At 37.2% G+C, this 19,185-nt stretch overlaps 1 protein-coding gene and 1 pseudogene across 1 annotated transcript in view; one reads left to right on the forward strand and one right to left on the reverse strand.

Annotated features, from left to right (window-relative positions):
- The window catches only part of NUP205 (nucleoporin 205), an 85,323-nt gene that overhangs the window by 27,964 nt on the left and 38,174 nt on the right, over positions 1-19,185 (forward strand). Inside the window, exons 13-22 of the mRNA XM_053609333.1 lie at positions 169-351; positions 2,057-2,107; positions 2,977-3,186; positions 6,432-6,531; positions 6,927-7,064; positions 8,636-8,825; positions 9,895-10,015; positions 13,447-13,528; positions 14,350-14,514; positions 18,651-18,775. Of these exons, the coding sequence (XP_053465308.1) occupies positions 169-351; positions 2,057-2,107; positions 2,977-3,186; positions 6,432-6,531; positions 6,927-7,064; positions 8,636-8,825; positions 9,895-10,015; positions 13,447-13,528; positions 14,350-14,514; positions 18,651-18,775 (1,365 nt within the window). The remainder of the gene's footprint in view (positions 1-168; positions 352-2,056; positions 2,108-2,976; positions 3,187-6,431; positions 6,532-6,926; positions 7,065-8,635; positions 8,826-9,894; positions 10,016-13,446; positions 13,529-14,349; positions 14,515-18,650; positions 18,776-19,185) is intronic.
- LOC128560237 (mitochondrial import inner membrane translocase subunit Tim29-like) lies at positions 17,177-18,513 on the reverse strand (annotated as a pseudogene).

Below are 19,185 nucleotides of genomic sequence, written 5' to 3' on the forward strand. Positions count from 1 at the left end.
GAACCACTGGTAGAATTCCAATATAAATCATGGGCTTATCCTTGTGTTAGTATGTATTAAACCTCTGAGGACTTACTGTAGTCCTAGCAATTTAGATGATTGTTGGTCATTTTTCCTAGCTTTTAACAATGGAAAGTCTCTCTTACTCTTTTTGTGTTCAATTCTCAGAGTGAAAATGCTCGTTTGGCACTTTGTGAGCATCCTCAGTGGACCCCTGTTGTGGTAATTCTGGGTCTTCTGCAATGCAGTATTTCTCCTGTTCTAAAAGCTGAGCTCCTGAAGACACTTGCAGCTTTTGGAAAATCTCCCGAAATTGCTGCTTCTCTCTGGCAGTCATTGGAATACACTCAGGTAGTGTTATTAACTCCCATATTTATTATTCCAGTTTGAAAGGTGAGGCTTGATAATTTCTTAGAAGGATGGGCACTCGATTGGGACTTCTATCATGATTTGGACACTATATCATGAATTTCTCAACTAGAGTTATGGTTTGAGGACGGAACAGCAACAGAAACTAATAGGCTTGGGTTTTTCTCTCAGATCAATTGATAACTTTAGTAGGCTGCTGGAGACTGGTTCCTCAATGTCTATAAGATACTACTGGATGAATGGAATTCTTTCACTCAGTCGTTAGATGAGGCTAACATAAGCCTTCAGAAAGAAGTCATCTGCACTCATTAAATGTGGGGAGTGTCTGTTTGTGTGTTTTTCTTTTCTGTTCCTTTTGTGTCCCTGTTGCCTGATACATATCTCTATATAGCTACATGTGGCCACTGTGGTTGTTTTCCCCATTCTTAGAACTGGAATTCTACCAGTGGGTCTAATCATTTGTCAAGTTTGCACAGAAATTTTGCCAGTGACCAGAAGACTTTTTATTGGTGGTCATGAAGGCTTATTTCTAAGACCATAAACTTAATTTTGGGCAAAGTGGGAATGCCAGAGTAGGAATTTTTGTCTTCTGCACACCGAGGGAATATACCTGTTCTGACATGGGAGGGGAAATAAGTGGGTGATACGATGATTGACATCTCAATGACTTCAGAATTATTAACTTTGTTCATCCCAAAATGTAGGCTCTATTGGAAATTTTATATCAAGTATAGTTACTGTATATACGTAAAGTAAAAAAGAAAAGTAAGGATATGCTTTATGGAAACATCTCTAAGAAAATGGTTAGGTGGAATGTGTGTTTGTCTTAGAAGTAATGTAACATAAGGAGGCTATAATTCTAACTCATTATTCATAGAAGCAACCATTTTTTTTTTTTTTTTTGTAGAGACAGTTTCACTTTGTCGCCCTTGGGAGAGTGCTGTAGCGTCATAGCTCACAGCAACCTCCAGTTCTTGGGCTTAGGTGATTCTCTTGCCTCAGCCTCCCGAGTAGCTGGGACTACAGGCACCTGCCACAACGCCCGGCTATTTTTTGTTGCAGTTTGACTGGGGCCAGGTTTGAACCCGCCACCCTCGGTATATGAGGCCAGCGCCCTACTCAGTGAGCCACAGGCACCGCAAAGCAACCATTTTTTAAATTGAACAAACAGAATTTTTTTTAAGAGACAAGATCTCACTCTGTTGTCCAGGTTGGAGTGGTGTGGTACAATTGTAGGTCTATAACCTCAAACTTCTGGGCTTAGTGATCCTCCTGTTTCAACTTTCCAAAAGGAAACCCATTAATAAGCTTACTTTGGGTTTTCTGGTGCCAGCAATAGGGCTTGTCGTAAACAGACCAGTGTGTTGAGCACTGGTAATATTTCATCCCATAAATCCTTTTTAAGATTCATTCCTAGAATATGTGAGAGGAAATTTGCTGAAAAAAATACCTTGTGTGCTCTTAGAAGTTATCTGTTTTCATAACTCCGGACAATCAACATTTCCACCTGAACCTGACAGAATTGCTAATGAAAGCCCGTCAGGGACTCCTCAATTATCCTTTTGGGTGGGCATTGTGAGATGTGTGGGTGCAGTGGGTGAGGTTATATAACTATTATATTGCCAAGCCAGTACTATTCATTGATGAATGAAGACTGCTCTTGACATTTATTTCTTACTGTTTTAAGATACTGCAGACCGTCAGGGTTCCAAGCCAGAGGCAAGCTATTGGTATTGAGGTAAAGTTTTCCTTTTATGCTATCAATCATTCATACATGTAATGATAAAAAGACTGAAAACTTACTCTTACCCTATTAAGTTTCTATAATTTTCAAATTTAAGGTATTTTCATTTGAAGTGATTTCTGATTAGTGTTGAAATGGACATGAAACTTAATGAAAGGAAGCACAATATGTAATATTTCAGAATTGAGTTCAAATGGCTACTTAGCAGCCATCCAAACTGAAAATCCTTGGTTTGAACTCAGTTTAATGAGGTTACTTGAGTCAACCTGAAGTGAAAATTTAATTGTTCTAGCTTTTTTCTTTTCTATCTACTCTCTTCTTTTTTAAAGAAACATTCATGATTTCTTTCTTTCTTTTTTTTTTTTTTGAGACCAAGTGTCACTATGTCGCCCTCAGTAGAGTGCTGTAGTGTCACAGCTCACAGCAACCTCAAACTCTCGGGCTTAAGTGATTCTCTTGCTTCAGCCTCCTTAGTAGCTGGGACTACAGGGGCCCACCACAACACCTGGCTGGTTTTTGCTTGTAGTTGTCATTGTTGTTTAGCACGCCTGGGCTGAGTTTGAACCTGCCAGCTCTGCTGGTATGTGGCTGGTGCCCTACCTACTGAGCTACAGGCACTGAGCCAATGATTTGTATTTGATTCACTGTTGGGGATGATATGTGGGAATTTGAAATTCTTCCTTCTGACTTATCTAGATTCGTATACTGTCTTTGTATCTTTTCATCTAAATGAAAAATGGTAAATCTGTTAACGTCTTTTGGTGTGGTATAGCACTATTAATGAGTAAATGACTATAAAATGCTCTAAACTTCATAGGTGATAGTTTTATATTATCAAATATTCTTTTCTTTTTTTTTGGAAGGTTGAACTCAATGAAATAGAGTCCCGGTGTGAAGAATACCCATTGACTCGAGCCTTTTGCCAGCTCATTAGTACCCTGGTGGAGAGCTCGTTTCCTTCTAATTTGGGCGCTGGACTACGGCCTCCTGGCTTTGATCCTTATTTACAATTCCTCAGAGACTCTGTGTTTCTTCGATTCCGTACAAGAGCTTACCGGAGAGCGGCTGAAAAGGTGATGTCCAGAGAAAGACTTTTTTCTCCTTATTTACTGCTGCTTTTTCTTTTACGTAGTATCAAAGGTATAAGATGCTATAAATTCATGTCAGTTAATAAGAATTCATGAAAGGTAATAAAATTCAGTCTTAATTCTGAAATGTCTATAGTCTGATTAGTTGTGTGCGTTAGAAAATAAAACCAAAGCACTGATAGACACATTAGTGATCAGTAATGTAATTGATAGGAGTTGCTAGTAATTCAGATTCTTAGTTGAACAAATTTTGATTGAAATTGAACCAAAAATATCATGTTTATTGGAAACGCACTGCTACACTTTATTGGTATGATTTAGGTTAGAGATTAGAATAGGTTTAAATTTGCACATCAATTTCTATTGATGAGTAGCACTGGCTAATGGAGTGTTGGCTTAATGGGAAAGGATATTGTGATCCATTAGACATGTCTGCAATGGATGGAGGGAACACTGACTTTTTCTTTTTTTGCGACAAAGTATCACTTTGTCACCCCTTGGTAGAGTGGCGTCACAGCTCACAGCAACTTCAAACTCTTGGGTTTAAGCAATTCTCTTGCCTCAGCCTCATGAGTAGCTGGGACTACAGGCGCCCGCCACAGCGCCCTGCTATTTTTAGAGACAAGGTCTCGCTCTGGCTCAGGCTGGTGTGGAATCTGTGAGCTCAGGCCATCCACCTACCTCGGCCTCACAAGTGCTGGGATTACAGGCATGAGCCACCACCCCCCGGCAATGGGAACACTGACATTTATGCACACATTTACTCTGGTTATAAGATGCTCATGACTGAGTTTATTGTGTATATTATCTTATGTAATTCCAGTATTACTGTGAGGCAGGTACTATTAATATTCCCATTTTACAGATGGAGGCTTAGCAAGGTTAAGGAACTTGCCTAAGGTCCAGGACCAGGATTTGAACGTAGGACTCTGATTCCAGATCCAAGCTCATAACCACTAAGCTATGTAAGAGACTTTTCCAGGTTCTGATGTAATTCATTTTAGTCAATAAAACTGTTTATTACCTCACAGAATATCCTTCGATGTATTCTGTAGGGACATTTTTGCTTTATTTATATAGATTGCTATTTTTGAACCTGTTGGGTTTTTGTTGTATTAATGATTATAAAAATAATTAAGTTCATGCTAATTTAGAGCAATTAGGAAAATGTAAAATAAAAGAAGAAATTATATGTGGGTCATAAGGAAAGTTTTGAGATACACAGAAATCAAGAAATGTAAAATCTGTACAGATGCAAAAAATGAAGCTCTCAAGCCCTCCCAGCAACACCGATAAGTCAAGCAAGTTGTAACTTGCCCAGTAAATCGGAAAGGACGCTGTCTATTGTGTTTCTTGGAAGTGAAATAACGGACCATAGCACAGTCTGTCTCAAAACTTTTGTAGTGACTCACGTATCACCCTTAATCCTATTTCCAAAGGAAGGATAACTACTTCTGATCTTTCTCCTATGCATGTATACTTAAATGGCATTTGAGATAATTTGTTATATTACTTTATATTCCTTTTTTGCCACTTAGCATCATGAAAAATTTTCATGTCATTAGAGATTCTTTCCCTTTTTTTGCCTGTAGTCATATTTTCAGGAACATAGAGATTCTTCGAAAATAGTCTTTTTAGTGACTGCTCAATATCCATTACTTGTGTGTAGCAAAGTTTATTTATTCATTTCCCTGTCATTGGACATAACTCGTTCTTACTATTCGGTCACAAATAACTGAAGTTCCTTTTTTGTCAATTGCTTTAAATTTTTGCTTGTAATAAAAATAAACACTGAGAGGGTTATATATTTTATTTAAGCTCTTGAACTACCTTGTTAACATATATTTCTTGATTGGATATAAACAATAACAGCAACCATGCCTTATTAATAAAAGTCATTTTATATGAATAATGGATGCTGGTACTTGAGATCTTTTCAATAAAATGTTCTAACACTTTTTTGCACTTGTAAAAATATTTTGTGTTCTTTTTCCTGAAAAGGTCATTATGACCTGAGTGTTTAAAGATTCAATCAGCTGTATTCTTTCCAGATGTTACCACTTTTCACTGGTGCGTAGCTCCACTTCAAGTGATGCTGCTTTTTCTGCTTGCCAGTGACTTCAGTTCTACCCCAGAATATTTATTCTAAAAAATTTCTCCTTAATTTGGTGGGTTTACTTTACTTAAAAGTCTTCTTGAAGCCTGACTTACTCGCATAACTTTATTTTAGGATGCTAGCTATTCACAAAAACAGTGCTTTGGATAGAGATCAATAACAAATGCGAAGGGACAGAAGCAGTGTTTCAGTCATAAAATCCATTATTATGTGGTAATAAAAAATTTATTTCAATGTTTGGAAAATTTTGGAAAATATAAAAAAGTGAATAATTTAAAAATATTAAAATGTCATCCTATTGTCCTATTCCCAAACTCAGGCTTGATAAAACTGTGTGCAATGGAAATAATGATTTTAACATAATTTTAAAAACCCACTCTGTCTGTAATGACCAAACCAATCTTATTACATTTTTTTGTAGTGGGTTTTTTAAGCAAAGTTTTAGTTTTACTGTCTCTACAGTTGTATGTAATTTTCCTTTGGCATAAGTATTTTTCCTTACCTTAGTAAATAACTTTTAAATACATTTTTAACAAGATGACAATGTAGTCTTTTGGGGCAAGCCTCCTGGTGGTTATGTCTTCTTACCTTCTTTGACTACAGCCATGGATGGATCCTTTGTTAAGAATTAAAAGACCTGGGCTTGCCTTCCGGCCTGTTTGCGGTCACGCTTTATGGTCTTGGGGGATTCATTCACTGCTCTGGATGATCAGATGATTTTCAGATCCTTTCCAGCTGAGATTCTTAGAGGCAATGTGAAATTTCTGACACTTGGAGAGGTGTCCAAATCTTATGTTTAATTAGTAAGTGAGCATTTCATGCTAAATGCTTTAGATTTGTTAATGAAGCCCAAGCATCTGCTATAAAAATGAATCTTTTTAGGAATGCATTAAAAAATGTTTTACCTTGAAAATAAGCCAATTCATTATCTTTTAGCAAAATAATGCAAAATGAATTGGTATCTCTTTATTATTTAGTATAAGTCAAAAAAGTAGATAAGGGACTTCCTTCATTTTCTGGAGAAAAAAGTGGGAGGAATGAAAAGCCTGGCAAGGCTACCTTAACTAACCTTGGGCTATTTTATTGTTATTAAAATATTTGTGTCTTTCTATAGTGGGAAGTTGCTGAGGTTGTTTTGGAAGTGTTTTATAAATTGCTCAGAGATTATGAGCCGCAGCTTGAAGATTTTGTGGACCAGTTTGTGGAACTACAAGGTAATTTAATTCTGTCACTTTCAAATAAGATGTCAGCTGTTTATAAGTTATTTCTTGTTTATAAATTGTATATTATATGCAAGTTAAGATTATATTTTTAAATTACAGTTTAAATTTTTGTTTTAAAATTTTTAGTTGTTCTAATCAAGGAAAAGGAAAATTTTACTGAATGGAAGATCCAGAATACTGCATTATAGCTTCTTTAATGAGTTAACATATAACAGGTGACTGCCTGCTATGTGCAAATCAGTCCTTACAGAAAATATTACTGTATACAGTTTGTGTCATATGTTTAGATGCCATTTAATTTAAAAATCTCTTATATTTCTTATAAATCAAGGGTGTGGCAAAAATACTAATTCATCATCTCTTGGAATATGTTATATTCTATTCAGGAGAAGAAATCATAGCATATAAGCCGCCTGGATTCAGTCTGATGTATCATCTCCTGAATGAGTCACCAATGTTGGAGCTCGCTCTTAGTTTATTGGAGGAAGGAGTTAAGCAGCTTGATACCTATGCCCCCTTTCCGGGTATGTGCCTGAAAATCTTTATGCCTTGAAAACCATTTTCTTATCTTTATTTATCTTTTCTGAACTAAAAGTTTGAAATAGATGATCTCTGAACGGTTTTTTTTTTTTTTTTCACTGTAAGATTCTCTCTGGATCTGTTATATTCCTTTCAGTGAGTCGTTTAAATGAGAGTGCATTGTGGGTAAAATAGCCTGAAATATAGAGACCCTCACTGTAACTATGTCTCATGGCAGGGTTTTTATAAATAAAATGATATTGCTATCACTTTAACATCTTTAACATACCTAGCTTTGAAGTACTTTTTTTTTTTTTTTTTTTGTAGAGACAAAGTCTCACTTTATCACCCTCGGTAGATAGATGGCATCACACAGCTCACAGCAACCTCCAACTCCTGGGCTGAAGCGATTCTCTTGCCTCAGCCTCCCATGTAGCTGGGACTACAGGCGCCCGCCACAACGCACGGCTATTTTTTGGTTGCAGTTCAGCCAGGGCCGGATTTGAACCCGCCACCCTCAGTATATGGGGCCGGTGCCTTACCGACTGAGCCACAGGCGCCGCCCAGCTTTGAAGTACTTTTTGCTTTGCTTTCCCCATAATATTTGTAATATGTATTGTGCCTGATACATAGTATTCAATACATTCTATTTAATATTATTATTAATACTATTTATTAAGTGCTTATCTGGCTCTTTTAAAAGCACATTGCATCTGTTCAAAAGCCTTATACGGTAGGTCTTCCATTTAACAGGTAGGGAAACTGAGGCACATGCTTCCATTGACTTTCCCCACTAATCATCAGAGCTGGGATTTGAACCTAGGCAGTTTGGCTTTGGAGCCCGTGCTTTTTACCACTGTGCTATATTGTTTCTACTTAATGTGGCTGTGATGTGAGAAAAGAGATTTTAAACATATCAATCACACAGATAAGAAACCATGGAAAGAGGCTAGAATTGTAAATTTGAGTGGTGGTATTCTACATGATCCTTGTTTGTACTTTATTTTCCACAATGATTCGAACTTACTCTAAATCAGATTTTCTCAACTTTGGCACCATTGATAATTTGGGCCTAATAGTTCTTTGTTGTGGGTAATGACCTATATGTTGTAGGTTTCTGTGCATTAGATGACAGTAGTATTTGCTCAGTTGTGTTTGTAACCAATAGTGTTTCCAGACATTGTAAGATGTCTTCTGGGGCAAAATCACTCCAGTCTAATAATCACTGCTCTAAATCAGTGGTTCTCAACCTTCCTCATGCTGTGGCCCTTTAATACAGTTCCTATGGGTCGCGACTCACAGATTGAGAACCACTGCTCTAAATGATCAGGGATAATGATCTCCTTTATTTTGGAGATGGGAGAAGGAGAAGCCACTCAAGAAGCCATTCCATGAAAATAATCTGGACAAAAATAACCATGACTTGCATAGGCGAATGGTTTTGTGACGTTGCTACTGAAAATTTGAAAAAATGAGAGCTTTTGAATTAAAACTTGTTCTTTATCTTTTTTTCCTAAGAATTGACTGAATTTCTAGGGTTCATTTAGAACTTTCTACCTTTATTTTTGGTTTATAGGGAAGAAACACCTGGAGAAAGCAGTGCAGCATTGTCTTGCACTTCTCAATCTTACTCTGCAAAAGGAAAATCTCTTTATGGATCTTCTAAGAGAGAGTCAGCTGGCTCTCATCGTCTCTCCTTTAGAACAGCTTTTGCAGGGAATTAATCCCAGAACTAAGAAGGCTGATAATGTAGTAAATATTGCCAGGTAAGTTACATTTGTAGGTAGAGAAGTGATGAAATTAATCAGATAGACATTCTAACTTTGATTTCCAAATCTTATGGGATATCTAATACATCACTTTTTTTCCTTTATGCCTCGTTTTATTTTTACTTTCTCCTGTTCTTCTGATTTTAATTACTTTATTCCTCCTTACTTGTTCTATATACTAACAATTTCTAAGTCTAAAATGACAATGTTGTTTATCTCCTGTAAGGATATTAGGTGTTTGGAGAATAGGGGCTGCAGGATAAGGCTGGATAGGAAGCAAACTTTTATACACACACACACACACACACATGCTTCTATAAGATGTGGAACACCAAACTACTACAGAACTGGGTGATACATTTATCTCCATTGTGTTCTATGGCCTGTAGAAAGAAGCATTACCTTTATCACTCCTTTTTAGTTTCCCATAGCAATCTCCCTGTGTTCGTATATCTGGGTCCAGATTCCCCCTTTTTGTAAGTATATCAATCATATTGTTTTAGGGTCCTTCTTATTGATGTCATCTTAACTTGATCAAAGACCCTACTTCCAAGTAAAGTCATATGTGTTAGGATTTCACATAGGAATTTTTAGCATCTATCTAGAAGGGAACAGCTTTTTCTGATTTACCTAAAGTTCTATATGGGTAGGGGAGGCCCTGGTTCTAAACTTGCTTACTTTCTTTCTTTCTTTTGTTTTCTTGGGAGTGGGGGTGGGGGCAGTCTCACTCTTGCCCAGGCTGCAGTGCTATGGTGTTAGTCTAGCTCACAGCAACCTCAGACTCCTGAATTCAGACAGTCCTCCTGCCTCAGCCTCTGGAATAGCTGGGACTATAGGTGCCCACCACAACACATGCCTAGTTTTTCTGTATTGTTTGTAGAGGTGTGATCTTGCTCTTGCTCAGGCTGGTCTCAAACTCCTGAGCTCAATGGATCCTCCTGCCTCAACCTCCCAGGGTGTTGGAATTATGGGCATGAGCCACTGGTCCTGGCCTAAACTTTATTGATAATAATGAGAAGCTTAAAGTTTTATCACACTGTTCCTCAGATGTTTTCTTCTTTTAAAGATACCTGTACCATGGAAATACTAATCCAGAATTGGGTTTTGAAAGTGCCAAGATCCTCTGCTGTATCTCCTGCAATTCCAATATTCAGATAAAATTGGTTGGAGATTTCACGCATGACCAGGTAACTGATTTTGTTCTTGTTTGGTGTCTGGTACATGTGGAAGTCATATTGTCTGTGGAGGAATCATATTTTTGTTTGTGGAAAATTTTTTTTAACAGTAAGTATGTATATTTATGTAGGATAAGTGAAAACTTACCTGTGATCTTGGCTGTAATTTGTCTTTGAAGTTAACGCTTTTTTTAGTGATATTACACGTACCATAGTATGTGACTGTGTATCCTAATGAGACTGAGCACATTTGAAATGATTAGGTTTCTGTCCCCAACTTGTCAGTTGCCTCTGTTCTAAGTGAGTTTCTGCAATTCTAATTGTGTCTCACTTTATGAGTTGTTTACTTTTATGATTTTCTTGTGATCCACATGTGTATGACTTCATTTGGTAATTCACTATAGAGTTCTTTCTGTTTAATTTTTTATTTAATTTATATTGAATCTGCTTTTTATTCTTTAGGAGTTGCTCTTTTCATTGAGTTTGTAATAGTTCTATTCACTGAATAGCTATCGTTGGCGACTTTGCTTTTTTTTCTTTATGAACATTTATCCCATTGTATCTTTATGTTGGAAATCACTTCTTTAGTTGAAGGATTTTATTGTGTACTCTTTCACAGCATTTTGAAATAGGGATTCTTCTGACGTGTTGAGTGGGACAGATCTTCATTAGTATTTAATCGTTTATTCTTCACATTACAGGACCTTTGGCAACCCTAGTCCCCTGCCACCATCAGTGGTTTTAGTTGTGATGACTCTTTAAAGACCACACTATTTCTAAGTGCCTTCTGGAGTGGTAGTACCACCCAGGTTGAGAACCACTATTTATAATAAGTGTGTGTGTCAAATCTGTGGCTTATGGATGAGGTTGTGAAACCATGTGATAATCAGGGAATGTTGAAGGTTTTGGGTTAGCTGATTTTTTATTTGATTTTAGTATAAATTATTATTGCTGATTTAACATTGTGCTAGATTTCTAAAAGAGAAACCAGCTCAGAAATATAAAACTAGTGGTAAGTAATATATTTCTAAAGAGGAAAAAAAGAAAATTTTATATTTTAGTTAAGATCTCATAACATCAAGTATATAGTGAAGAGATCAAGAACTGACTTTCAAGCAACTAAAGTCAAAAAAGACAATGATGATCACTTCATGTTGGTCTAGGGAAAAATACAACAAGAAGACATCTCAATTCTAAATATTTATGCACCCAATTTAAATGCACCCAGATTCTTGACACAGACCTTGCTTAATTTGAGCAATATGATATCCTCTAACACCATAATAACAGGGGACTTCAACACCCCTCTCCCAATGCTGGACAGATGCTCTAAACAGAAATTAAACAAAGATGTTAGAGATGTAAATGAGACCCTAGAACAACTGTGCTTGATAGACATATATAGAACACTTCATCCCAAAGATAAAGAATATACATTCTTCTCATCGTCCCATGGAACTTTCTCCAAAATTGATCATATCCCAGGACACAAAACAAACCTCAACAGAATCAAAAAAATTGAAATTCTACCTTGCAGCTTCTCAGACCACAAGGCACTAAAAGTGGAACTCAACTCCAACAAAAATGCTCAACCTCACACAAAGGCATGGAAGTTAACCTTATGCTGAATGACAGTTGGGTGCGGGAAGAAATAAAAAAGGAATTCATTAACTTCCTTGAATATAACAACAATGAAGACACAAGTTACCAAAACTTACGGGATACAGCAAAAGCAGTCCTGAGAGGAAAATTTATCTCTTTAGAAGCCTACATTCAAAAAACAGAAAGACAGCACATCAACAAACTCACAAGCCATCTGATGGAATTGGAAAAAGAAGAACAATCTAAGCCTAAACCCAGCAGAAGAAAAGAAATATCCAAAATTAAATCAGAGATTAATGAAATTAAAAACAAAAGAATCATTCAGAAAATTAATGAAACAAGGAGTTGGTTTTTTGAAAAAATAAATAAAATAGATAAACCTTTGGTTAGACTAACTAGAAATAAAAAGGTAAAATCTCTAATAACCTCAATCAGAAATGACTAAGGGATTGATCCCTATGAATCGAATAGGGACTAATTCTCATATAAATTGGATTTAATTTTGACCAAAGTACATTATTTAAACATTAATTTTTAATTCAACTTGTTAATATGTTGTTTAGGATATTGCATCCTCATTCATAAGTGACATATGTTTGTAATGTCCCCTTTATAATAATATATTTTCTTCAATTTTAATATCAGGTGTACCCAGATCAAGTAGAATGATTTTGAAGTATTTCTTCATTTTTTATTGTCTGTAAGATTTGGCATGATCTGTTTTTCGAAATTATCTTTTACTTATAAATATTGTCTATTTTTTGAGACTTAAAAAAAATAATAAGAAGTTATCTGATGACTCCATACTGAACCTCAGAGTCAAAGCATTCTATAATAGACATATTCTTATTTGACAATGTGAATGTTACTTTCTTTGCGTTATTATTATTATTGCTTAATATTTCGATGTAGCAATTGTCTGATTCCTTTTCTGAATGTATTTATGTTCGTTCGTTTTTTACAAGGTTTTTGTTTTTAGTCCTTATATTAAACATTGTTTTAAAATTTAAGCCTTTTTAATTTTGCAAAGGCAAAAAAATAGAAACCTGATAAACACATGTATATGTAAAAATAAAAAATAAATAAATAAAAGAAATGACAATACTATTTTTTGAAAGGTTGATGCTTTGGGAAGGGAAATTAAGAAAGCCAATACTTTTTTTTTTATTTTCACAAATACATGTGTTCATTAGGCTTCCACTTTTTGCCTTCACAAAATTAGAACGGCTCAAAATTTAACAGCAAAAACAATGTTTAAGAAATAAAAACCTCGCAAAGAACGAACGAAGACAAATACATTCAGAAAAGAAATCAGACAATTGCTACAACAAAGTATTAAGCAATAATAATAAGAGTAATGCAAAGAAAGTAACATTCACATTGTCAAATAACAGTATGTCTATTATAGAATGCTTTGACTCTGAGGTTCAGTATGGAGTCATCAATTAACTTATTATTTTTTCCCCCAAAGTATCAAAGAATAGACAACTAATATTTATAAATAAAAATAAAAGATAATGTCAAAAAACAGATCATGCCAAATCTTATAGACAATAGAAAAAGAAGAAATAATTCAAAATCATTCTACTTTCTTCCAGAAAGCCAACACATTTTTTAAGTTTTTGTTTTTTAAATTGTTTCTATAGAGAGCCAACTTATGACAAGTTAAGGAACCAAGTTTTGTATTAATTAAGAATATAGCTAAAACCTAAATACTTTCCTGGGAGCAGACTTGCCTTTTTTCTCTATAGATAAATATTTACAAATATATCTGCCATAGTTTCTGTCATATATAGAAGTTTTTTAAAATTTGTCATTTTTCTGCCTTTATATGACTTCAGAGTGTAAGTCAGAAGCTGATGGCTGGATTTGTGGAGTGTTTGGATAGTGAAGATACAGAAGAATTTGTACGTCTGGATGAGGGTACGCCTTAGATTAGTGTTTTCCGACCTTTTTTTATCTCACGGTACACTTGAACCTATAGTTAAAACTTCCATGGCACACTTAAATAATGTTGATCAAAGGGTGGCACCTGTGGCTTAAGGAGTAGGGTATTGGGCCCATATACTGGAGGTGGAGGGTTCAAACCTGGCCTGGGCCAAAAACTGCAAAAAAAAAAAATAATAATAATGTTGACCAAAAGAAAAGTAAGACAAAGAATATACCTACTGTACTTTGAATTTTTTTTGAAAATAATGATCTATAAAAATTTTCGCAGCACACCGAACGTCCTCTCACAGCACACCGAACGTCCTCTCACAGCACACTGGTTAGAAATCACTGCCTTAGATTAACATGCATACATGCATGTTTTTTACTTTGTATATATACTTGATTTAAAGAAAAAAACCTAAAACTGTTAACTCTGTAGTCGTGAGGTAAGGGAAAGTGAGAATTTGCTAAAATACACTTTGAGTATCCAAAGTCCAAAGCACTGTAAGATCCTTTTGAGCACCGATATGTCATTGAGGATTAGGGATGCTCAGCTAGTGTAATGCTAGTGTTATAAAATCCAAAATGTCTGAAATCTAAAACACTCTGGTACCAGGCATCTCGGATTTACTCACTTGTAAATTTATAAAATTTTTAGGATTCCTCTTTAAATAAATCTGAAGCCAATGTAATGGCTAATCAGGTAAACTGAAATTAAAGAAAATGTGGAAGTGAAATACAAGTTGTATATTTGCAAACTTGACTTATGTTAACTTTTTTTTGTAATTTTCTCTTGTGATTTTTACATTAAGGATCAGAATTTGAAAAGAATTTAGCTATGATCCGTCATGAAACAAGAATCCACATCTTGAATCTTCTCATCACCTCTCTAGAGCGCAATCCACCCAATCTTGCTCTGTACCTGTTGGGCTTTGAATTAAAGAAACCTGTCAGTACCACAAACCTACAAGATCCAGGTATAGCCGTAAGATATTTATGCGTTTATTTCTTTTCATATTTGTGTATTTCAGTGGCATTAATTGAATTTTAGGCTCATAGGATATTTCATTGAAAGGAAAACTAGCATATGAAAGGTGATATATCAGTCTTTAGGACTTAGATTAAGACTAGAGAAATTGAGCTTTGCAGAGGTCCTCAAACTTTTTAAACATGGGGCCAGTTCACTGTCCCTCAGACCATTGGAGGTCTGGACTATAGTTTAAAAAAAAAAAAAAACTATGAACAAATTCCTATGCACACTGCACATATCTTATTTTGAAGTAAAAAAAACAAAACGGGAACAAATACAATCACACGGCCGCATGTGGCCCACGGGCTGTAGTTTGAGGATCCCTCGCTTAGAGAATTAGCTTCAACTTAGAGATTTAGCATTTATCACTTTGCTGTATCATTCATTGAGGGTACAAAGAGTTAGGTTACACTGATTGCATTTATTAGGTAAAATCCCTCTTATAATCATGGCCTGCCCCCAAGAGGTGTGCCATACACCGTAACAGCCCACTACCCCATCCCCTCATTCCCCTACCCCCCACCTTGTAATAACTCATCTACTGCCTTCATATTAGAATTGAGTATGTTGGATTTTTGCTTCTCTATTCTTGTGATGCTTTGCTTAATGTGTTCCACCTCCATTCTCATTTATACAAAAGATGTAAAGTCTCCAATTTTTTTTTTTTTTTTTGTAGAGACAGAGTCTCACTTTATGGCCCTCCGTAGAGTGCCATGGCATCACACAGCTCACAGCAACCTCCAACTCCCGGGCTTAAGCGATTCTCTTGCCTCAGCCTCCCGAGTAGCTGGGACTACAGGCGCCTGCCACAATGCCCAGCTATTTTTTTTGGTTGCAGTTCAGCCGGGGCGGGGTTTGAACCCGCCACCCTCGGTATATGGGGCCGGCGCCTTACCGACTGAGCCACGGGCGCCGCCCCAAGTCTCCAATTTTTTTTAATGTCTGAATAGTATTCTGTGCTATACATATACCACAGTTTATTGATCCATTTCTGGGTTGGTGGGCATTTAGGTTGTTTCCCCATTTAGCTGTGATAAACAGTCTAGTATAAATGTCCTTATGATAAAATGATTTTTTTTTTTTTTTAAGTGTGCTTCAGAGCCGATTTATTTCACTAAGAGGGAGAGAGAGAACTTCCCCGTAGTCATGGAAGGAGACCTAAGAGACAGATGCCCAAAATGATTTTTTTCTTCTGGGTAGATGCTTAGTAATGGGATTGCAGGATCAAATGGGAGGTCTAATTTGAGTTCTTTGAGGATTCTTCATAATTCCTTCCAAAATGGTTATATTAGTTTGCAGTCCCACCAGCAGTGTGAAAGTGTTCCCTTTTTTCCACATCCATGCCAGCATCTGCAGCTTTGAGACTTTGTGATGTGGACCCTTCTCACTGGGGCTAGGTGATACCTCAATGGTTTTAATTTGCATTTCTCTGATGATTAGGGAAGATGAGCATTTTTTCATGTTTGCTAGCCATTTGTCTGTCTTCTTTAAAGAAGGTTCTATTCATGTCTTTTACCCACTGATATATGGGATTGTTGGCTCTTTTTTTATTGATTAATTTGAGTTCTCTGTAGATCCTAGTTATCAAACTTTTGTCTGATTCATAGTATACAAATATCCTGTCCCATTCTGTCTGTTTGCTTTGGTTGTTGTCTCCTTAGCTGTACAGAAGCTTTTCAGTTTATGTAAGTCTCATTTGTTTATTTTTCTTGTTGTTGGAATTGCCACGGAAATCATCTTCATAAAAGATGGCCGATATTTTCACGTGTTTTCCCCAGTTTTTTTCAAGGATTTTTATTGTTTCATGCCTTGGATTTAAATCTTTTATGCATCTTGAATCAATTTTTATAAGTGTTAAGAAGTGTGGGTCTACTTGTAGTTTTTTACATGTTATTATCCAGTTCTCCCAGCACCACTTATTGAATAGGGATTCTTTTCCCCAGTGTATGTTCTTGTTTGGTTTGTCAAAGATTAGGTTATAAGAGGTTAGTTTCATCTCATGGTTTCTGTTTGGTTCCAAATGTCAGTGTCTTTATTTTTGTGCCAATAGCATGGTTGTTTTCAATACCATGCTGTTTTGATCACTATGGCCTTACAGTATAGCCGAAAGTCTGGTAGAGTGATGTCCCTAGTTTTGTTTCTATTACTAAGAATTGCCTTGGATACTCAGTTTTTTCTGGTTCCATACAAAACAAAGAATTTTTTGTTGTTGTTGTTTCAATGCCTACTTTTATTAACTAGCCATAGAACACCAAGGTGGCAGAGATACTTTCATTCCCTTAATATTTCAGCTTTAAAAGTATAATTATCATAACCTCTTTAAGTACCAGCCATATACAATAACTTATTACTTTTCTTAGACTTCTGTGTTTTAGGGCTACTGAAGTATTAACATACCCAGAATCCATGATGCCACATAGATTATCAGAAAATGCTTTATCTGGGTAGTGCCTGTGGCTCAAAGTAGTAGGGCACCCGCTCCTAATGCTGGAGATGGTGGGTTCAAACCCAGCCCCGGCCAAAAAAACAATTGCACAATTCCAGGCAGTCTCCCAGAAACGGGAGCCGTGAACTCATCTCTGGACCTCCGATTACACCTGCAAGTCGGCCTAGCTCAGGGCGAGCCTGTCCTTTTCCTTTTGCAAGACCTGCTCCTCCCATAGAACCTGATCCACCTGATCATCAGTGAGCACGACAGGCTTGTACTTCTCATCAAAGAGCCGCTCATTGGTCTCTGAGCAGCTGGTGGGGCCCGACGACGTGTAAGTGTGCTGGCAGGTGAGGAACTCTTCATTCTTGACGTTGCTGTCGCGCATCCCGGCCTCTAGCACCCACCAGCGACTCACGAAGCCCACATCCAAGATCCGGCCCGGGAAGTCGGTCCAACGGGGCTGCAGATAGCTGCAGCGGGCCTGATAGAGACTGGCCTGGGGATCAAAGGGCGGCCTCCTACACAAGCGAGTAGAGCCCCAGGTTCACGTGGCTCAGGCAGCCACAGCCCGGCAGCCAGAGCAGCCGCTGCACATAGGTTTCCGAGTTGCGGTTTCGCGTGGCCGGCACCAACAGCAGAAGGGTCCCAGATGCATCGAGCAACGCCTCCTCGAAGGCAGTCTCACTTGGAGCCAGGGCGCAGCAGACCGCACCCCCGCCCAGCAGCCCCACATACACAACCGCACGTCGAGCCGCCGCCCTGTCCCCACAGGCTTCGGCGTAGTCCCGGAGCAGCGCGCAGGCCCAGGCGCCCAACCGAGCCCAGACGTCCGGTTACGCTACTGCTGCGTAGCCCGCATCTACGCGGCCTCGGAACCAAAATCTCCAAAACAAAGAATTATTTTTTCCAAATCTTGAAAATATGATATTGGTATTTTAATGGGGATTGCACTGAATGTGTAGATTGCTTTGGGAAGTATAGACATTTTAACAATGTTGATTCTTCCCAGCCCATTAACATAGTATGTTCTTCCATTTGTTAATATCTTCTGCTATTTCTTTTCTTAGGGTTTTGTAATTTTCTTTATAGAGGTCCTTTACCTCTTTGTTAAATATATTCCTAGGTATTTCATTTTTGTTGTTGTTGTTGACATTACTGTGAAGGGTATTATGTGCTTGATTAGCTTCTCAACTTGGTTGTTACTGGCATATAAAAAGGTTACTGATTTGTGGACATTGGTTTTATATCCTGAGGAAAAAAATAAATTACTGTATTTATTTTATCACTTCCAGGAGTCTTGGAGTTGAGTCTTTGGGGTTTTCTAAGTGTAAGATCGTATCATTGGCAAAGAACGAGAGTTTGACCTCCTCTCCCCCATTTGGATGCCCTTTATTTCCATCTCTTGCCTGATTGTATTGGCTAGAACGTCCAGCACTATGTTGAATAGCAGTGGTGGTAGAGGACAACCTTGTCTGGTTCCAGTTCTAAGTGGAAAAGCTTTCAGCTTTACTCCATTCAGTATGCTGTAACCAGTATTTGAAAGAGGTGTTTACAGTAGAGCATATATTTATAGAATTTAGCTTTTGTGAAAGCAGTCTAAGCTATGTAATACCGAAATTCTAAAAGATTGAATTTCTTTTGGTTTTGTGTAGGAGTGTTAGGTTGCCCTCGGACATGCCTTCATGCCATTCTAAACATCTTGGAAAAAGGAACAGAGCGGAGAACAGGCCCTGTGGCAGTGCGGGAATCTCCTCAACTGGCTGAGCTGTGTTACCAGGTATACAGAAGACTGCTTGGTAGCAACGAATAGAACAAGCTTGACCAGCTGCTTGAATGCACTACAGATATGAGAGTGTACTAGTAAAACTGAGTTGCAATGAGTTCATTTAGTAGTTTGGCCAGTCTTTTCATTTATGAATAAAACCTATAGAGCACAAACTCCAAGATCCTATAAATCTAAATCCATATATTAATCTTTTGAAAAATGAGAGAAATTAGACTTTTTTTTATTTTTATTTTTTTATTTTTTGTGGTTTTTGGCTGGGGCTGGGTTTGAACCTGCCATCTCCGGCATATGGGACTGGCACCCTACTCCTTGAGCTATAGGCGCCGCGCAGAGAAATTAGATTTTTTTTATGATGGATTTTGAATAGGTAGTATAGAAACTCTGTAATAGTACTGTGCTTT

Source organism: Nycticebus coucang, chromosome 11, assembly GCF_027406575.1.
Source record: "Nycticebus coucang isolate mNycCou1 chromosome 11, mNycCou1.pri, whole genome shotgun sequence".
Lineage (NCBI taxonomy): Eukaryota > Metazoa > Chordata > Mammalia > Primates > Lorisidae > Nycticebus > Nycticebus coucang.